General features: G+C 38.7%; 1 protein-coding gene across 4 annotated transcripts; it reads left to right on the plus strand.

Moving 5' to 3' along the window:
• Nucleotides 1-1825: 1825 nt before the first annotated feature.
• LOC122300630 (3-isopropylmalate dehydratase large subunit, chloroplastic-like) lies at nt 1826-19775 on the plus strand. Of its 4 annotated transcripts, none has more exons than XM_043111428.1 (15): nt 1826-2017; nt 2152-2289; nt 2387-2557; nt 5062-5214; nt 5308-5376; nt 5474-5590; nt 6267-6341; nt 6490-6567; nt 6736-6831; nt 7357-7406; nt 7698-7752; nt 7962-8093; nt 10713-10760; nt 10861-11019; nt 19364-19775. In XM_043111428.1, the coding sequence occupies exons 1-15, from the start codon at nt 1967-1969 to the stop codon at nt 19502-19504; spliced, it is 1533 nt and encodes a 510-aa protein (XP_042967362.1). In that variant the 5' UTR covers nt 1826-1966; the 3' UTR covers nt 19505-19775. The 4 variants fall into 4 exon arrangements, with proteins under 4 accessions (XP_042967362.1, XP_042967363.1, XP_042967365.1 ...); XM_043111429.1 differs by having other exon boundaries at nt 1827-2017; nt 2155-2289; XM_043111431.1 differs by having other exon boundaries at nt 1830-1987; nt 2155-2289.
• Nucleotides 19776-20634: the final 859 nt, after the last annotated feature.

The raw sequence follows: 20634 nt of genomic DNA on the forward strand, positions 1-20634 counted from the left end.
TTCTAATAGATCCAATGCCAATGATCTGGTCACTGAGGATGAAAAAACAATTGAACATGATGATCAAATTCTGCAAGGACAACACGAACAAGAAGAGAAAGAAGAAGAAGAAGAAGTTGTTGTTGTTGACAAGGAAAAGGGAGCATGGTTTGGGTTCGAGAGAGGTTAAGAGAGAGAGAGGGGTGGGGGGGGGGGGTCTCGACCGATTGTTCCCTTGTATTGTGGTGCTTAAGGTTTGAAGATGTTCCCCTACGTGATTGTCATCTATTGGCTTCCGATGAAATAAGATTATAAGATAAACCGGTCAAAGCGTATCTATTCAATTAAATATAAAATACCATTAAACCTTAATCGAAAGCTGCTAGCAATGTTATTTACTTGAGAAATAATATTTACAATTTTAGAGTATGCAGTTTCTGCATAATACTTTTAAAAAAAGTGAATAAATCTGTGACCTACATAAAAAAAGTATTTTTTTAATGATAGATCCCACTTTTTTTTAAAGAGGATGCATGAAGACTGCACAATCCAAGATTGTATATTACACTACCCTATTTATTTATGCATTATTTTCAATATAAATAGAATGGAAAATTATTAGATAAATTAGAATTTGGATAACGTGTACTCCCAATCTATCACAACATTAAAATTGCTTATTTAACCATTTGTTTAATGATATGACATTTTATAATAGTATATGAATTATTTTATTCAGCAATCTTACACTACGCACTTGTTGGTGTGGATTTTTATTTTTTATATATTCTTTTCAGCAACAAGTGTGTAGTGCAGGGCTGTTAAATCAAATTTTACATTCCTACTCTAAAACTACTTAAGAGTTCACTCACTTATTCATATAATAATTCACTCTATTAGTTTTTAGACTACATTATTTGTTTTTGCGGGCAATTGTAGTACACTGTTTTTTGCAATCTTTTGAAAAAAATTATAACCCTTATAAAAATATATTTTTTCATAGAGAGTCATACTGTTTATTGAAAATATGAATAAATTTGTTTGGTTAACAAAAATAAAAAATCTCATCTCAATTTATCATTATAATTTTTTCAAATTTCTATATAAAATATAATAAATAATTTAAATTTTCAAATCTTAATATAAAATTAATATTAAAAAATTATATTATAACAATATTTTATTCATTACTATTCAAAACATCTCATCTCCTTTCATATGTGCAACCGAACGAGTCCACGTTTTAAATAAGAATATAGCATTAATAGTTTACTATACTATTATATATGATGGTAAATCATTTATTTATAATTTTTCTTAGATTAAACTATTCGTATAAATTAATCCTCAGCTCCTAGCCTCTTTCTTTTAATATATTTTTAGATTATATTAAATTTTTTTTTGAAAGTTCTATTACAAAAGAGTTGTATTAGCACACTATTTGAAGTGAGACCTATTATAATTAAAAAAAAAAATTAAAATATCAATCATATTTTATTATTGTTGATGCAAAACGCTGAATGTTGGGTTTATTAAAAAACATTTCTAAATAAGTTTTCTAAAATTTAAATATATATTTTCAAGATTGTAAAGTAAAAATACATATTTCATGAGATATGTTTATTATTATCACAAGAAATAGATGGTAATCAACCAACAATGTTTTAAGAGAGGGAAAAAGAGGTTTGGTTAATGAGGTGTTGTGAGATGATCTCAAACTATTTTATTATTATTTATTTACTATTTATTATTATTATTTATATATTAACGCCCAAACGTAGCAACGTTAAAAGTAAAAGAAAGAAATTCTAAAAAAATCTCTTTTAAGTGACGTGTGGTTGAAACACGTTGTGTGATCGATGTCTTGAAGGGTAGCCATCCCATTGGGCCTCCCTGCACAAACAGCCACCTCAATTCGAAAGTGAAGATCCCCATCAAAGTGTTCGGCCGCCGCTTACCACTCTACATTTTCTCAGGGCTTCCACCCATGGCTTCCTCTACCATTGCTGTAACTCCCACATCTTTCATACTCAACAAGGTCAATACATTTCCCCATTTCCCATTGCCCCACGATTCCTCTCTGTTACTATTTTCTCCACTTTTTTTTCTGACAATAATCTAATAGCCCATGTCTAGTATTTCGTTCCTGTTTTGATCCTTTTTTCTTATCAGCAGAAAGATTTGGGGTTCTCTGCTTTTTCGACACGGTCAGGGTTTTCCATTGTGAAATGCCGGAGAACGATTTTCAAGAAAATTTGTTCGGTCATGGCACCGCAGCAGTCGGAACGCAAGCCTTCGACCACTGGCTCGGTTGGGTTCCTATCATTTTTCCTGATCAGGTTTTTGTTTTGGGTTAATGGGTTTGATTGTTTTGTGAATTTAATGGCGGGATTTTGGTTAATTACAGGTGAAGACTGGGATGACGATGACCGAGAAGATACTGGCTAGGGCTTCTGAGAAAACCCAGTTGATCCCTGGTGAGAATGTTTGGGTTAACATTGATGTTCTGATGACCCATGATGTTTGCGGCCCTGGTTCAATTGGAATCTTCAAGAAAGAATTTGGAGAGAATGCCAAGGTATCGGATAGTCTGTTGCATTTAAATGTGACTCTTTTATGACTTTTTTCTTTTGGCTTCAATAAGATTTAATGATTCCTCATTCTAAAGCTAATATCTTAACTTTATTGGAAGTGGTTTGAATGTCTAGTGGCGGAAAACTGATGCGGTCATGTGATGAAAATCTGTGGGCAGAATTTGCATATCTTCATTGAAATTTAAAGTTCCACATAAAACAATAGGGTCTCGTGTTGATGGTCATTAAGCTGTTGTTATTTTAACACTGAATCAAGACAGAGTGATTGCAAAAAAGTCCAAATAGATAACGGACGCGAATCAACCATACCTGATAGTCTGATCACGTCAACATAAGCGTGAGAATTTTGATCATATTAATGTTCACTGGAGCGTTAAGTTTACAATAGTCTGATCATGTCGATTTTCACATAAGCTGTTGTTATTTTTAACACTGAATCAACACAGAGTGATTGCAAAAGTCCAAATAGATAATTGACACAAATCAACCATACCTGAAAGTAAGGGGCACGCGAATCAGGTTTTGGCACGACAATTGGTGTGGGGACGTCGCCCTGAAAAACATATTTCCTTCTCTTTATAGGATTGCGTCTGATCCGGGCTCCTTAGTGGTTGATAATATGTGCAGTACTACAGATGCCATTCAATGGTCTGTGAGGTTCATTAGAGCCGTCCAAGATTGGGAGATGGGAGACATCATTGAATTTTATAGAATGTTATATGTGCTGAAACAAAGGACAGGAGGGGAGGACAGATTATGCTGGAAAGACATTGGTAACAAGAAATTTTCAGTTTGTTCATACTACAAGGCCTTGTCGACTCGCTTCCTTAATGCTTTTCCTTGGAAGAGCATTTGGAGGAGCAACGCCCCTCCCAAGGTTGCTTTCTTTGGCTGGCTAGCTTCTCATGGTAAAATACTGACCATAGACAACTTAAGAAAATGGGGACTACACATTATGGATTGGTGTTACTTGTGCAAACACAATAGTGAATCTGTGGACCAACTTCTTCTCCATTGCGAAGTAGTCAAGGTATTGTGGGATGAAATTTTCTTGAGGCTTGGTATCGCATGGGCTATGCCTAGGAGAGTGATCGATCTACTATCTTGTTGGCGAGGGATAAGGGGCAACCGCTAGATCGCAGCTGTATGGAAGATGGTACCTCTATGTTTAATGCGGTGCACATGGACCGAAAGAAATGGACGATGCTTTGAGAACAAGGAACGCTCTCCAGAGGGTTTCAGGGCTTTTTTCTTTCATACTTTACTACTTTGGGCTTCTTCTATTGTACTAAACGGAACAAGTCTCAATGACTTTTATGCTACTATCAATAGCTCAATGACTTTTATGCTACTATCAATAGCACTTAGTTTGTAACTAGGCTTTTCTTTGTATACTTCCTGTGTACTAGGGCCTTACCTTTTTACGTGGATCAATAAATTTTTTTTAACTATAAAAAAAAAACATACCTGATAGTCTAATCACGTCAACATGAGCGTGTGAAGCCCCTAAGGGTTGGCTCAAGTGGTAAAAGCCTTGGGCTTGGTGGTATACCCAGGTCTAAGGTTCAAATTCCATTGGGTGCAAACAATATCTAGAGGCCATCGGACTTGGGGATTTTCTCATTGAATTACCTAAGGTGCACTTGCGGAAAACTCTTTTCCGAGGGCCTATGCACCCCCGGGATTTGTCAGGATGCTGTTCCTGGACATCTGGTGCCAATAAAAAAAAAAACATGAGTGTGAGAATTTTGATCGTATTAATGTTCACTTGAGCGTTAAGTTTACATTAGTCTGATCATGTCAATGTTCACATGAGCATGTGAATTTTGATGGTATCAATATTCAAATGAGCAAGAAATGTACATACTTGTGAGATATGCTTTATTTATTTATTTTTTTCTGCTGCACAGTCTTCATCATTTTGATGAAGGTGTATGCCATACTCATGAGTGACTGTTAGGTGAACTGTGTGTGTTAGCACTTTTGATACTCCTATATGATAAGATTGAGGGTAGGTGGTGTATGAGATTCCACATTGTTTGGGAATGAGAAGTTTTTGCTTTTTATAAGGTTCCAATGGAGCTCCAATTGTATCATTGACTAGTACTTTTGAAGTATAGGCCATATAGTTTGGGCCTTTCATTGGGGCGTTACAAATGGTATTAGAGCCAATCCCAACCAGAAATGTTGGATTTGAGCCGTGCCACCTACAACAGACAGACCTGACGAGGACGTCAGGAATTTAAGGGGGGTAGATTGTGATACCCCCCATGTGATAAGATTGATGGTATGTGGTGTATGGGATCCCACATTGCTTGAGAAGAAGAAGTTCTTGCTCTTTATAAGGTTCCAATGGGGCTCCAGTTGTATTATTGACTAATCCTTTTATAGTATAGGCCATGTAGTTTGGGCCTTCCATTGGGGCGTTACAGCACTATTTTAAATAATGTAATAACTGTCTGAGATTGACTGTTATTTTGGAATTGAGGTTTGGGATCGGGAGAAGATTGTAATAATACCAGACCATTACATATTCACGAGTGATGAACGTGCAAACCGTAATGTGGATATACTAAGGGATTTCTGCATGGAGCAAAACATCAAGTACTTTTATGATATTAAAGATCTTGGTAATTTTAAGGTATGGCTCTACTCTCTCATTTGCTCTCTTTCCATTTTGCTAATCCATTATTCTTAAGAGGTTATATCTAAATTTTCCTTCCTACCTTTTCAGGCTAACCCAGATTACAAAGGTGTATGCCATATTGCTCTTGCACAAGAAGGTCACTGTAGGCCTGGAGAGGTAAGTTCTTTTATCAAAAACATTGCAAAGTCAATAATTCATGTCACTTTTGTGCCTTAAAGTTCCAATGTTGTTAAACCCTATTCATTGCATTCAGGTCCTGCTGGGTACAGACTCTCACACTTGTACAGCTGGAGCATTTGGCCAATTTGCCACTGGAATTGGCAACACTGATGCAGGTTTTGTGTTGGGCGCTGGGAAACTCCTCCTCAAGGTCTATATATGCTTAATTTTGGCGTCAACATGGACTTCCTCACTTTAACAACTTAATTTTTGCTCGGAAAACTAATTTCATATTTAAGGTTTCCAAAATATGATCGTAATTCTCAATTCTAGGACTTCCAGCAGCTGTAAGAACTTAGATATCCTTCACTGATTGGAAGGTAGTTAAGATACTGCCATCTAGTGTGTGAATATATACCCATACAAATTATTTATTTGACTTTGGGATGTATCATGTTTATCCTTTTTGGTAAGTTCAGATGTCTTATTTTATTAGAGCCATGCATTCTTGTGTTAGACGCTCTTAACATCTTTGTAGTTTGAATTATTATTGAAAAGCCAAGAAAGATGATTAAAATACAATTTATTTGCTCTTTTTAGTATTTCCATGGATAAGCATGACCATGATTATATGCATTCTGTTAAATTTTAGAAAACTAGTAGATCCTCAAGTCTTAAAACTTGCTACTGTTTACATATAAGAGAACTAGAAACCAGAGTATGGAAAAATTATGTCTTTCAACTTCCTTCAAGCTATGTGCATGTTCCAATTTTCTGCAACCTGTACATATGCTCTATCTTATAAATTGACAAAGGTTTTCCTGTCTTATGTAGAAATGTATTTGTAGTATTCCCATATCGAGTTTTCATCTATATATAATTCACAGGTTCCCCCAACTCTGAGATTTGTGATGGATGGCGAAATGCCGGATTATTTGCTTGCAAAAGATTTGATTTTACAAGTAAGTTAAAATAGGTTCTTGGGCGATGCCTATTACCTTTAATAAAATTTCCTGATTGCACTAGCCAATATGCATTAACTGGATCTTCTATATAAATGTACTCCCCTTATCTGTTTTGTTGTTTTCCTGAACAATTTTCACCTTTCAGATTATTGGTGAAATATCTGTATCTGGCGCAACATATAAATCTATGGAGTTTGTGGGCTCAACTGTTGAAAGTTTAACTGTAAGTAAATGTTTCTTTTTATAGGTAACTGTAAGTAAATTTTTAAAAGATATTCTCCGAGTCTCTGGTCCACACAAATCTGCTGCTAATGTTATTCACACATATTTTTTAGTATTTTTTTATTTTTTAAGTGGATCATGAATTTTACTTCTCTAATTCTCTGTATAGATGGAAGAAAGGATGACATTATGCAACATGGTTGTTGAAGCTGGGGGAAAGAATGGTGTTGTCCCTGCTGATAGCACCACATATAAGTACCTTGAGGTTGTTGCAATAGTTCATTAAATGCATTTGGTTTGATAATCCCCTATGTGTTTGTCCATGCACTTAGATGTGTGTTTATGCAAACATGCTAATCTTTTTGAGACCATGCCACTCCATTTTAGGCTTTTAGCTATATATCATGATATAGATATATTTAACTTATCAAAAACTCTATGCATAGTCACTTTTGTGTACTCTACTAATGTGATTGGCCGTGTCACTTTTTATCAATATAAACTACTTGCTTTGGCCAATTACATCAGTAGAGTGTGCAAGGAATACATAAAAATGACTGTATGTAGTAGAACTTTAACTTATTCCTAGTTTTAATACTAAAACCTGATGATAGTATACCACAATCCTGGGTTTGAAATCCATATTTGTTGTAATGGGGTTGGGTTGTCACCTTGAAGAAAAACTTATTGCCTAAAAACTGCTTTGTTTTGGACAGAAGATGTTCTCCTATGAAGTCTACATGTATCATATCAAACATTTGCTTATAATATTATATTTTGTTTTGCACAGGATAAGACTTCTGTGGCCTATGAACCAGTTTATAGTGATGAACAAGCAAGGTAGTTTTTCCTAACTGTAATGTCTATATGATTAGAACTTTACATGGACGTATGAGGAAAAAACTATAACTATTTTTGGAAGAGAGGAGAGGGTGTCTGTGCATCAAGTACCTAGTAGTTAAATCTGTTGATGTTAGCTCTGAATGGTGTTTGGGTGACCTTTCCTACCTTGGCACATTTATGTTTTTTGATGACATACTGAATTAACTTGATTACTTTTTGACTAATTATTTTTCTTTTGTTTCACTTTTGGATTTCATTTATATTGATGAGTTTGATCTTGGCTTTTAGATTTCTTTCCGAGTACAGATTTGATGTCTCAAAACTGGAACCCCTGGTAGCAAAGGTGCGTGATTTTGATAGCTGTCAAAGAGAAGATTTGCTCAATTTTCTTTTGTTTTATCTTTACTTTTCCTAATACGATCAAAACTAGGAAACCATGTAGGTGGTGGATCGCATGATTGATCTACTAAAAATGGGTCTTCTGTTATAGTTCTAGAGGGATTGCTTACTTTGACTCTTTTTATGAGTAATGATGTCAATATTTTTCTACAGCCACATTCTCCAGATAATCGGGCTTTAGCAAGAGAATGCAAAGATGTGAAAATTGACAGAGTGTACATCGGATCTTGTACGGGAGGGAAGACAGAGGATTTTATGGCTGCAGCCAAAGTTTTCCTAGCTTCAGTAAGAAGCTTTATGTCTTTATCATATATAAGACCACTGGGCACTTTTTTGCTACTTATATAATGGCTTGGTTAAAATGTAAATATGGTGTTATTTTTAGATATATTTTGTTAACCCCTAGGGGTTGGCTCAAGTGGTAAAGGCCTTGGGCTTGGGGGTATGCTCCCCCTAGGTCTAAGGTTCAAATCCCCTTGGGTGCAAACAATCTCTATGGACCATCTGGTTAGGGGATTTTTGCCTTGAATTACTAGAGATGCACTTGCGAGAAACTTCTTACTGAAGGCCTATGCACCCCTGGGATTAGTCTGGACGTTGTTCCTAGACACTCGGTTCCAATAAAAAAGAAAGAAAGATATATTTTGTTTAAAAATTTAATCTTAACTTGAGTATTGGAGAGTTTGGTTCTGGTCCCTAATTTGCTTTATCTTTATCCATTTGTTTAGAATCATGAGAAAAACCACTACTAATCTGCCTTATATGAGTAGTTTCATATAATTCATAAGCATCAGGGACGTGTTTTGTTGATGAAGCATGTATCTTAATAACTTTTGTGCTACATTATGCCTTTTTTGCATATTTTTTGTTCTTATATTTGACATATGAGCTTTTTTTACTTAAATGAAGAATCAAATTAAGATTAAGGTATATATTGCACTTTACGTTTTTTTTTTTTTTTTTTGATAAGTAAAAATTTTATTCATCAAATGCGATAGGCGAAGCCCATGTATACAAGAAGTATACAAAAGAAATGTTGATGTCGTGTTTCGTACACTTTTGGGCCGGGCCCTCAGCAACTCAGGTATTCAATCTTGAGCCGGCAAACACAAAAGGTAACTCTAGAAGCCGGCGGCCGAGGTGGCAGCCAGGGGGGAGCCTCCGATGCCTAAGTCAGTATTGCTTAAGGTATAAAGTTCAAGGGTAGTTGTAGCAAGCAAAGTTTAGAGAGTTCCACCCCCATCGTGGTGTGTGAGAGTCGTTTTTATACCTGTGTTTAAGTTAGGGGCCCATGCTTTGCAGCTGGGCGGAGGGGTGTCCTTTTGGAGCCCCTTCCACTAGGCTTTATTTAATGTGGTGTGGCCCCCTAAGTGAGGTAATTAATGCGGTGTGATCTTTTGATATTGCTTTAGAGTTCAGTCCCGTCGAGATGGCGTGTTCCCTTCTTGCTTCGTCGGGATAGCCTACCGTGCCCGAGGTAGCGACCCATTCCCGACTTGGGACCTCGAGCCCTGCTTATACAGGTCAGGAACCCCCGACTGGGTTGCCCAATGGCTTGGCGTGTGCAGGCCTTCGAGAGCTGGCCCTCTAGGGTTTAGGAAAATTCCCTCTTACACCTGGTTTGGGCCTGAGGCCCTGGGGAAAAATCCACCTAACAAGAAACACCTAAAAACATTCTATAACTAGAACATCAAGGACAGCAACTCGTACTGCCCCACCATTAAGTACAATGGCTGAAAACCAACTAAACAAAGAACATATAAAGAATTCCCAGATTTCATCTACATTGCGTTCCCTATTATTAAAACACCTCTCATTCCTTTCAAACCAAATGCACCATATAATATACAACGGAATCATCTTCCATGCAGCTGCCACTTGAGAGCAAGGAAAAAGGTCTAGGCCAACATGCAAGTGCTTCTACTACTGAATTGGGCATAACCCAGGACAGTTCGGATCTACTAAGCACACCATCCCATAACCCTTTAGCCACATCACAATGAATAAGAAGATGGTCCACAGATTCTGCAGCTTTCTTACACAAAAAGCACCTTCCACAACAATCATGCCACGCTTTCTCAAATTGTCAATTGTCTGAATGTTCCCCAAATACTATTCCAAGGAAAATAGATGTTATGCTGATCATACGACTTATAATAAGATCTAACAGTAAACTTTTTAGACATTGTGTGTCTCCAGTACATTTGATTCCTCACATGTCGTCTAATGCCCCTGAAAAAATCAGCAACCTCCTCAATTTCCCAATCCTGAACAGATCTGTAAAAACTGACATCCCAATGCATCTCTTCGTTATAGTAAGTCAACAACTCAGAAATTAAGGCCTGCTTCTTAACAGCCAATCTAAAAACTGCCGGAAAAGCTTTAAATGGTGCAGTATCACCACACCAAACATCAAACCAGAATCGAACTCTTGACCCATCACCTACCACAAAACTGACCTGTTTTACAAAATTATCCCATCCTTTTCTAATAAATTTCCATAAACTTACACCATATGACCCCCTACTCTCCTTAGTGCACCAACCCCCCCCTATCACTACCATACTTCCATACAATCACCCCCCACAACACTCCCTCTTCCATATGAAATCTCCACAACCACTTCCCCAACAATGCCTTATTAAAACTACACAAATTACGAATCCCCAAACGTCCATCAATAATAGGACAGCAAACTTTATGCTTTTTTAGGAGTTATTGAGACTTCATTGTAATGTTTTTTAGTAACTATGCTCCTTTTTGGAGCTTCTTAATATCTTTTGTTTAACTGGTTTACCCAATGCCATTCTTGTGGATTGCTAATGTTATTAACCCCCCCCCCCCTTCCTCTTCTTTCTTCTTTTTGGGGAGTAAGCTAAAGAGATGCAATCACTTATTCTGCAGGGCAAAAAGGTCAAAGTTCCAACATTCCTTGTCCCTGCAACCCAAAAGGTTTGTAATTATAAAGCTCAATATGGGTGGATAGAAAGCAATCATTTGAATAATTTGTAGATAAGTAAACTTTTAAGCAACTATATGATAAAATTTGTAGGTTTGGATGGATTTATATGGTCTCCAAGTACCAGGATCTGGCGGCAAGACTTGCTCCCAGATATTTGAAGAAGCTGGATGTGACACACCTGCAAGTCCCAGTTGTGGTGCTTGCTTGGGTGGCCCTAAAGACACCTATGCACGCATGAATGAACCAATGGTGAGTTATTTGTATCCTTTGCTAGCTCTTTCGGAAGTGTTAACTAACTCTTTATTCATTTACTTCCTGAATGGAGATCCTTATTTCCAGCTGGTATCTTTTGGAAAAATTCATAGCATAATTGAATTGAAATAAACAACTTGCCTATGGTTCCGTCCTAGTGGTTGATGCCTCCACATTTTTCCAAAGAAATTCCTGAGCCAATCTGGGATGAGATTCTGAATGTAGTCCACTTGTATGCCCTGAGAGTTTCAAATTATTCCTGGCACGATGACAGTGGGATAATAATCTTGTCAAGACTCCAGTGTTACAGTTTTATGCTGTTTACCAATATTGTGATATAATTACGCCTGATCTTCCTGTGCTGGAGTTCATAGATGATTGCATTTCACGTCAAAATGTGCAAACAAATTGGACTGATCTCTGACCCTTTGTGGATCCCAGTAGTGGATTATTCTTTATACTAGATCAAGAGTAATTGTTGGCTAAAAAAGTAGTACTTGTTTGGATGAAACTTATATCTATCAAGAAAACCATATCAGCATAAGAGTAATTGGATGGTAATACTGAATAACTACATCAGCATATCATTTTTAAGGTATGAGAAAAATCAGCCCACCCTTTCCTGGGATGTTTTGTGTGTCATTTAAATGATTTGTGGAGTCATGCAATGCTAAGTTCCAATGTACATTACCGTGTTCTGTTAATCCTCCATACTTTGCCATCCACCAGTATCCTGTTACAAGTCTAAGCTGAACCACATTTTTAAAGCAATGGTGGTGATAATTCCTACCTACACCATGTCTAACTTCCTCTTGCTAAAGTCTCTTTGCAAATCTATTGATTGCAAACTAAAGGACTTCTGGTGGGTTTTCCTGCCCACAAACGACAAAATTTTATGCAAAGCATGGGATGCCATTTGTCTATGGGATTATGAAGAAGATGCAAGAATTGAAAAAGGCACTCGTGGAAAAACTAGGACGGGCAATGGTTTTAAACTAGGAGAGCTTGTGGGTAAAATAATTGAGAGGGAACTACCTACCAAATGGTAATTTTTGTATGGCCAAAAGTTATTCATCAAAAAAAAATTTTTGTATGGCCAAAAGCAAAGGCAATGTATTCATGGAGCTTGAAGGAGATTGTTAATATCAAAGAATCGATTACTGCAGATTGCTTAAGGGTTCCCTGTTTATCAGGATTTATCCCCAAAGTTTGGATGAAAGATGCATCAATGAGGCTGAAGGAGTGCTTGTGGAGGCTTTCATCAATCAATCCTAAAGATCCTAGAAAGTAGATTATTTATGTCGAGCTTTTCAAGCTGAGAGGGCTGAAGCAATCCTTGATATCCAGAAGATCATGATAAACTGTTTTGGACATGTTTCTTGCATACTCCATGTGTACTTGGGCTTTCCCTATTTACGTGGATCAATAAAATCTCTTTTACCTATAAAATAAATAAATAAATAAATAAAAACTGTTTTGGACACGAGGATGATGGTCAATTTTCAGTCAGCTTGGCCTTTGCACTTGGAGATGAAAGGAGATGGGATCTAGCTAATCCTTTACAAAAATGCATGATTGGGAACAGTTGTGGAAAGCCCGATTACAGGCTAGACTGAAGCTACAGCTGTGGAAGATAGCTAACAGTATTCTCCCTGCTCAAATGAATGGGGTAAGTTTTTTTTTTTTTTTTATAAGTAAATATAATATATTAATCAAAGTATAGGCAAAACCTGATTCAGTATTTTATAGTTGTCCTAGCTAAGTAGGAGCAATAGATACAAGAAAATCTACGCCATTAAAGTTCACCGCAATGGCCCAAGTACAAAGAGTTCTAATAAAGTAAGCTTTCAATTCCTTCATCGATCTCTCTGTCCTCAAACGTCCGGTCATTACGCTCTTGCCACAAACACCACATGATGCATATAAGAATCATCCGCCACACTGCTTTAATTTGTTGGATACCTCTCAACTCTGTCCAGCTAGCCAAAACTACTACCACAGTCTCAGGCATAACCCAAACCAAATCAACTCTACCAAGAACTTCATTCCACTATCCTCTCGCTATCTCGCAATGTAGTAATAGATGGTCCACAGATTCACTCCCCTTCCGATACATGCAACATCAATCTGCGATAATCAACCTACGTTTCCTCAAATTATCAGTTGTGAGGATCTTACCCAAGGATGCAGTCCACACAAAAAACGCTGCTTTTGATGGTGCCTTATGTCTCCACGGCTCTTTCTAAGGAAAGTGGGTATGTGAATCTTGAGTTAAGGACTTATAAAAAGAGAGAACCGATAAATTACCTTTGCTTGCAGATATCCACCACAACCTATCTTGTGAGTTACTTGGTGTACTGGAATACAAAAGGCTGAAAAAAGTTTCAAAGCTGCTCATCTCCCAATCTTGTGCAGCCCTAGTGAAATTGACATTCCACTGGATTTGCTCTCCCAATCTCACCAATACTTGTGCCACTAAAACATCAATGTCACTTGCAAACCGGAACAGTGAAGGAAAGGAATCCTTTAGAGCTACGTTATTACACCAATTGTCATGCCAAAAGTTAATTCGGGTTCCCTTTTCTAGACAAAGTCTAGCGTGGCGAGAGAAGACCTCCCACCCACGTCTTATATTTTTCCACAACCCCACACCATATGCCCCTCTCACTTCTTTTTTGAACCAATCCCCCCAAAGACCTCCATATTTGCTCTCATTCACCATCTTCCACAGGGCTTCAGGTTCCTTGTGATACCTTCACAACTATTTGCCAAGTAGCGCCCGATTAAAAGATCTCATATTTCTAATGCCCAAGCTGCCACACGAGAGAGGGCTACAAACCTTCTCCCACCTAACAAGATGAAACTTGAATTCCTCCCCATTTGAAGTTTCTCCAGACAAAGCGCCACCTTTGTTGGTATAGAAAATAAGGACAAAAAATAGGTAGGTAAATTAGAAAGAGAACTCTTAATTAGGGTAATCCTACCACCTTTTGACAGGTACATTTTCTTCAATCCTATTGGACGACGCTCCACTTTCTCTATAACCGAATCCCAAATTGGAGCTGCTCTCGAGGCAGCTCCCAGTGGAAGACCAAGGTAAGTCATCGGTAGTGATGCAATCTCACACGCCAAAATACTAGCCAACTGAATGATGGGCTGAACACCTCCAATAGGCACCATCTCTGATTTTTCCTAGTTTATTTTCAAACCCGATGTTGCTTCGAAACAAAGGAGGAGGACCTTCAAAACTCGGACCTAGTTATGATCTGCTTCACAGAAGAAAATAGTATCATTTGCAAATAATAAATGAGAAATGTTAACAAGTCCCCTATCATCGCAAAACCAGTCACCAAACCATTCTCAACCAGTGCTGCAGACATTCTGCTCAATGCCTCCATCACAATAACAAAATGTAGTGGGGACAGTGGGTCTCCTTGCCTTAGGCCTCGTGTGCTATGAAAAAAACCAGTAGGGCTTCCGTTTCTCAAAGCGGAAAATTTCACCGTTGTTATGTACCATCGAATCCATGAGCAATATCTCTCTCCAAAACCACATTTCCCCATAAGGTCAAGAAGAAAGTCCCAGTTAATATGGTCATATGCTTTCTCCATGTTTAACTTGCAAATAATCCCAGCCTCACTAGTTTTCAGACGACTATCTATGCATTTGGTTGCGATAAGAACCGCATCTAGAATCTGTTTATCCTTTACGAATGCATTTTGTGGTTTTGAAATTATCTTTTCCACTACCTCACTCAAGCGGTTCGTTAACACCTTGTAAATAATCTTGTATACCCCATTAACCAAGCTAATAGGCTGAAATTCCTTAATCTTCTCAGCCCCTACCTTCTTCGGTATTAGTGCAAGAAAAGTAGCATTAAGGTTTTTTTCAAACTTTCCCGCCAAGTAGAATTCCTGTAACACCTTCATAAGATCATCTTTTACAACAATCCAACAAGTTTGGAAGAAACCCATCGAAAAACCATCTGGACCCGGGGCCTTGTCTTTAGCTATTTTCCTCACAACATCATAAACCTCCATTTCCTCAAAATGCCTCTCCATTCTACATACATCACTAGGCTCAATGGAATCAAAACCAAGCCCTTCAAGTTTATGCCTCCAGCTCTCCTGCTCAGAAAGTAAATGCTCAAAAAAGTCTATGATATGATTGTTTATCACTTGCTCTTCCCTACACTCCACACCCTCAATTTTTAGCATCTCTATGTTATTGAATCTCCTGTGTGAGTTAGCTACTCTGTGGAAGAACGTAGTGCTTCGATCTCCTTCCTTCAACCATAGTGCCCGACTTTTGACACCATGAAATCTCTTCTAAAAGAACAATTCTTTCTAGGTCTGCTTCCAGCACTGTTTTTAGGGCTATCTCTTCCTAAGTTAACGTCCGAGTTTCTTGTGTCCTTTCGAACCCTTGAATCTCCATTACCTTGCTTTTCTTTCGTTCCATTATGTCACCAAAAGACTGCATATTCCAAAGCTTTAAATCTAATTTTAAAGCCTTCAATCTGCTTGCAAAGATAAAACTAGGAGTTCCTTGTATCTAATATGAGTCCCACCATTGCCTAACTCTATCCTCAAATCCTTCCACTTTCAACCACATGTTTTCAAATTTGAAATGCCTACGCCGCCTTTCGAGCCCTCCACAATCCAACATAATTGGCCAATGGTTCGAACACAAACGAGTCAATCGTTTTTGCACACATCCGAAAAATGGCATTCCCACTCCGGAGAAATTAAGAATCTATCTAGCCGAGACCACGTTTGGTTATTAGACCACGTACAAACACCCTTGCTAATGGTAAATCCACTAGATTCAAATAAAAAATGCACTCTGAAAATTGTGACATAGCTGGCCTTGTTCTCCTATTTCCAAAGCACTCAGTTGGGAATCTTGTAACGTTAAAATCTCCACCAATGCATCAAGGTAGATCCCACTATGTAAACCTACCAATTCATCCCACAATAATCTTCTCTCATTGTCTACGTTGGGGCTATATACACCCGTGAAAGCCCACATAAAATCATCTGCCACGCTTTTAAAGGAGCAAGCCACTGACTACACTCCTATAAAATCCTCAATTTTCTCCACCACCCGTCTATCCCACAATACCAAAATACCACCTGAAGCCCCCTGAGTTGCAAAATATACCCAATCTACATATGAACAGATCCAAATACTTTTCACCATTTTCCTATTAATAAATTTCAACTTTGTCTCCTGTAAGCAAACTATATCTGCCTTCCACTCACGTAGCAAGTGTCTTATTTGGGAACGCTTACTGACCTCATTCAACCCATGGACATTCCATGATACAATTTTGGGCTTCATTTAGAAAAGGCCAGCCCCTTCCCTTTAGTCCTGTCCCTACTGGAGCTTCCGTCCGAGTTCATAGACCAATCTAGCCTTCTCAACAGTAAGTAGTGCCATAAATTGTTCCTCATAACCCTCGCACCTTAGTCCCACTAGATGCTGGATGTCCTTCACCATGTTGAACACCCAGTCTGAAACACAAGGCTCTGGAAACATGAAATTCAGAGTTACAAGCTCACCCACTTCAGATTGATCTGAGTAATCTCTTTGCACGAGGCCACCTTCCCCAAGTGGTTCACTAATCACCTTGATCATTCTCTGGGCATTTTCGTCATCTGATAAGAACAAATCGTCACTGTTTGAGTCATCTGCCTCCATCTCGTCACTACCTTCCAACAAAGAAACATCATCTGTCTTCAATGGAGGTTTTGCTCGAGCAACAGACACTTCCCCTCCACCCATCGGTCTGTTCTGTTCTCCCCCCGATGGTGAAACTGGGGTTGAACCCACTGAGACTAGCTGAGTACCAGGCGTGCGAGAGATCTGCTCCGTAACGCACTGTCCCACCTCCGACAACCCCACCTCCTTCACTGGCACAATCTGTTCACCGGCCGGCAAGTCCTACCCTGTCTGATGCCTTGCCGTTGAATAACTTGACTAAATCGCCCCTGCCCCGCCTAGCTCTGGGTTTTTTCTTGCCGGGCTGGGCGCTCTTTCCATTCCTTCCGGGCTACTTTCGTCCCATGGGATGAGGCCCAATCCGCTCCTTCCAACCCAAATTGAAACGCTTGGGTTCCACTTCACCTATTTTCGAGTGGGCCTTACTTGGCCCAGCCCGTTGCCCATAAACTTCTGAAAGACCCATCTTCTGAGCGTCAGGGACCCCAAAACTCCCTGTTTTGCCGTTTTCCATATTAGACCCAACACATTTCAGAATTTGAGACACCTCTCCCTGCAACTTCCATAGTTGTACCTGCATCTCCCTCAGCAAACCACCATGGCTGTATCAGCAAACCACCATAGTTGCACCTTCATATCAGAAAATGAAGCATTCAATGCCCCTTGTGCAATGTACTTTCAAAACCACCATGGCTGTATTGGAATTTCCACCATAGTTGCACCTTCATATCAGAAAATGAAGCATTCAATGCCCCTTGTGCAATGTACTTTCAAAACCACCATGGCTGTATTGGAATTTGCCGTTGCACATGTGCTATGGAGCTCATCACCTTCGCCCATCGGATACCTTTGCATTTGATAATATTACCATCTTGGAGTGGGTTAGGATTCTCCTTCATGCAAACAAAACCCTCCAAATTGGATAAAATGAACATCCTGACTTTGAGAGAATTAAAATATCCACAAATGAGGAAAAAGGCAGCCCCTTGAAGTGGATATACAAATCATGATTCTATTCCCAAAATACTTGAAGGCTTAGAAAGAGATGCATTCAGAGCCTTGCCTGGGACTCTCTAATCCAATGATGGCGGGAAGTTAACTTTGATGTTGCTATTAGCAGTCTGTCATGACTGGAATGGCTATATAAAGGGCGTATGGAGCAACAAATCTCAAACATGTTCTCCTATTATTGGTGAAGCTATGGCTGCTCTCACTGCTGTGTTGGAAGCTTCAATGGTAAATCTGGATGAGGTAATTGTTTTAAGGGGCTCTTGCAATATTTGTTCCTTAATTATAGAAGGAGACAGGGATGACTACTTGGATCAATAGTTAGCTTGGAAAATACACACAAAAAGAACTGCCAATGAAATGGCACATCGGATCACTAAATGGCTGCAAAATGTATTCAAGAGGATTTTATATCTTGTTCTCAAGACCAAGGCTCTTACCACTTGAGCCAACCATTAGCGGTTATTACATAATGGATATACATATTTATTTATATATATATGTATGTATGTATTTTGTGGCTGACATGGTTAGGTGTGAATGATATTTTATTTCTTCCGGAGCCAGAGTTGTTGGGGAATCACGTTATGTTGTGTGTGTTTTTGGGGGGGGGGGGGGATCCTAACTTCAAAGATTTTATTTGGGCTGGGGTAAGATGGTCGTTGGATAGATGGAGCAGTCTCTTCAGATCAGTCAACCATCAAGAATCACATTGCACAATATTATGAACATCTCCTAGCCGAATAACAACCATGGAGACCGACAATAGGTGGTTTGAGTTTTTCTGAACTAGATTCACAGAGTGTAGGGAGGCTCGAGAGGCCCTTTGAAGAAGAAGTTTGAAAAGTCGTTCGAGGTATGGCTAGTGACAAGGCCCCAGGCCCTAATGGTTTCACAATGGGCTTTTGCCAAACCTGTTGGGAAGTGTGAAGGGGTGACCTTATGCTGGTATTTCAAGAATTCCATAATCATGCTAGTTTTGAAAAAAGTCTGAATGCTACCTTTTTAGCTCTTATTCCCAAAAAGGTGGGATCAGTGGATATTCAAGACTATCGTCCCATTAGGTTCGTGAATGGGTCAACAAGATTCTATCCAAGGTGCTAGCAAACCAATTGAGTACGGGGATGGAAAAGTTAATTTCAAAGCCGCAAAATGCATTTGTCAAATGCAAACAAATTCTGGATTCGGTCTTAATTGCTAATGAAGTGTTGGATGGACGAATTAAATCTCAAGAACCGGGGTTACTTTGCAAACTAGATATGGAAAAAGTCTATGATCATGTAAATTGGAAGTTTTTACTTTATCTACTTACAAGATGTGGTTTTGTTGAGAAATGGCTGAATTGGGTAGAATTTTGCATCTCAACAGTTTGCTTTTCTATATTGGTGAATGGTTCACCGATGGGCTTTTTTTACTCCCGTGGCTTGAGAGGGGGATTTGCTCTTTCCCTTACTCTTTGATTTTTCAAGCATGAGTTATTGCTAGCCATTGTGATGTCTTCAATCTCTATTGTGACTCCCCATTATGTTTTACTTAGATTGCTTATGTTTAAGGCCAATGAGAATGGTTACCTTGAATTTTATGTTACTGTATGGGATGGTCTTTGCAGGTCTGTGTGTCAACAACAAACAGGAACTTCCCAGGTCGAATGGGACACAGAGAAGGCCAGATATATCTTGCTTCTCCGTATACTGCAGCAGCATCAGCTTTGACAGGCTATGTTACCGATCCAAGGGAGTTCTTGCAGTAGGCTATATCATAACTCTGCTCACCATGTATGTCATGGTTACTTTGTACTCAAAGACTGTAGGTCTAATGGCGGAGCTTAGAAGAAGTATGGATCTTAGAAGTTTTGTATGATTATTATTATGAACTCGGTACTAATTATTGAGCTTTTAAGTGAGTTGTAGCCTGGCCAAGAAACCGTGTGTCCTATGGCTGTGCTAAAGCTATCCATGAAATAAAAGGAAGTTACGAGGAAAAAATAATACAATTGGGGTTGGCAGGACTCGTCATCGTAATGATTATTCCTACTTTGGTTTTTATTCTTCCTTTATGGCCAAATAATAGGAAGACCTTGAACTTTCCTGCCTAGCTGTGTAACATTGGAACTTGAGTGATTCTGATTTTGATGTGTGGATCTTCCTTAAGGGTGTGATGATACGCAGACATCGCGGGGGGGTTTCTGTTTTCTATTTTATTTTTTAGGCCCTTTACCCAAGGAAATGACCAATTCTGAATGTAAAACAACATTTATTCTATTTTTCCTGCTGTTCCTTGCGTCAATGGGGTTGAGTCTGAAAACCTACAAAGATCATTTGGGGGAGAGCAATCATTCTCTTGAAGTTATTAGGTACTGAGGAGAAGATTTCAGTCTATAGGCCAGTGGAATCTGGTTTGCAGTCTGTTCTCTGATCTGACTGAACCAAAACATTCTCTCTTTCTAATAGAAGAAACTGAACCAAATAGTCTGTTATAGGCCAATGCAATCTTGTCTGGTTTGCCACTCAAGTACATTGTAACGCTAGTGGCCGTAGTATCTGCACAAAAGTGCAGAAAGACAATTATTTATAGTGCCAAAATCAGAAACCAGGCCTCATGGTGCCTCAACAATCAATGCGCTGAACCTCATCATACAGTTTGTGTTTTTTTTGGGGGGGGGGGTGGGGCTGGCATATCTTTGATCCGATTGCACTATTCAGTATTTAGATAGCTGCTCGATTATCCACCAGAGTGCACTCAACGCCACAAAGTGGCAAGACTGATTTTAAAAGCTTTCAACATATTCCAACTTCTCTCGTCTCTTTTAGACTCCCACTTTTCCTTTCTCGGCCTGAAATATTTCAGACTCAAGTAAGGATTTTCTAGGATTGGAGTGAA

The sequence above is a fragment of the Carya illinoinensis genome, chromosome 2 (assembly GCF_018687715.1).
Source record: "Carya illinoinensis cultivar Pawnee chromosome 2, C.illinoinensisPawnee_v1, whole genome shotgun sequence".
NCBI classification, from domain to species: Eukaryota; Viridiplantae; Streptophyta; class Magnoliopsida; order Fagales; family Juglandaceae; genus Carya; species Carya illinoinensis.

Bases quoted from the DNA above. Each gene is read 5' to 3' on its own strand.
- LOC122300630 (XM_043111428.1), top strand. From the start codon at position 1,967: ATGGCTTCCTCTACCATTGCTGTAACTCCCACATCTTTCATACTCAAC. The intron at 5,215-5,307 runs GTATGGCTCTAC...CTACCTTTTCAG, and splicing joins AAGATCTTGGTAATTTTAAG to GCTAACCCAGATTACAAAGG. The intron at 10,761-10,860 runs GTTTGTAATTAT...TAAAATTTGTAG, and splicing joins TTGTCCCTGCAACCCAAAAG to GTTTGGATGGATTTATATGG.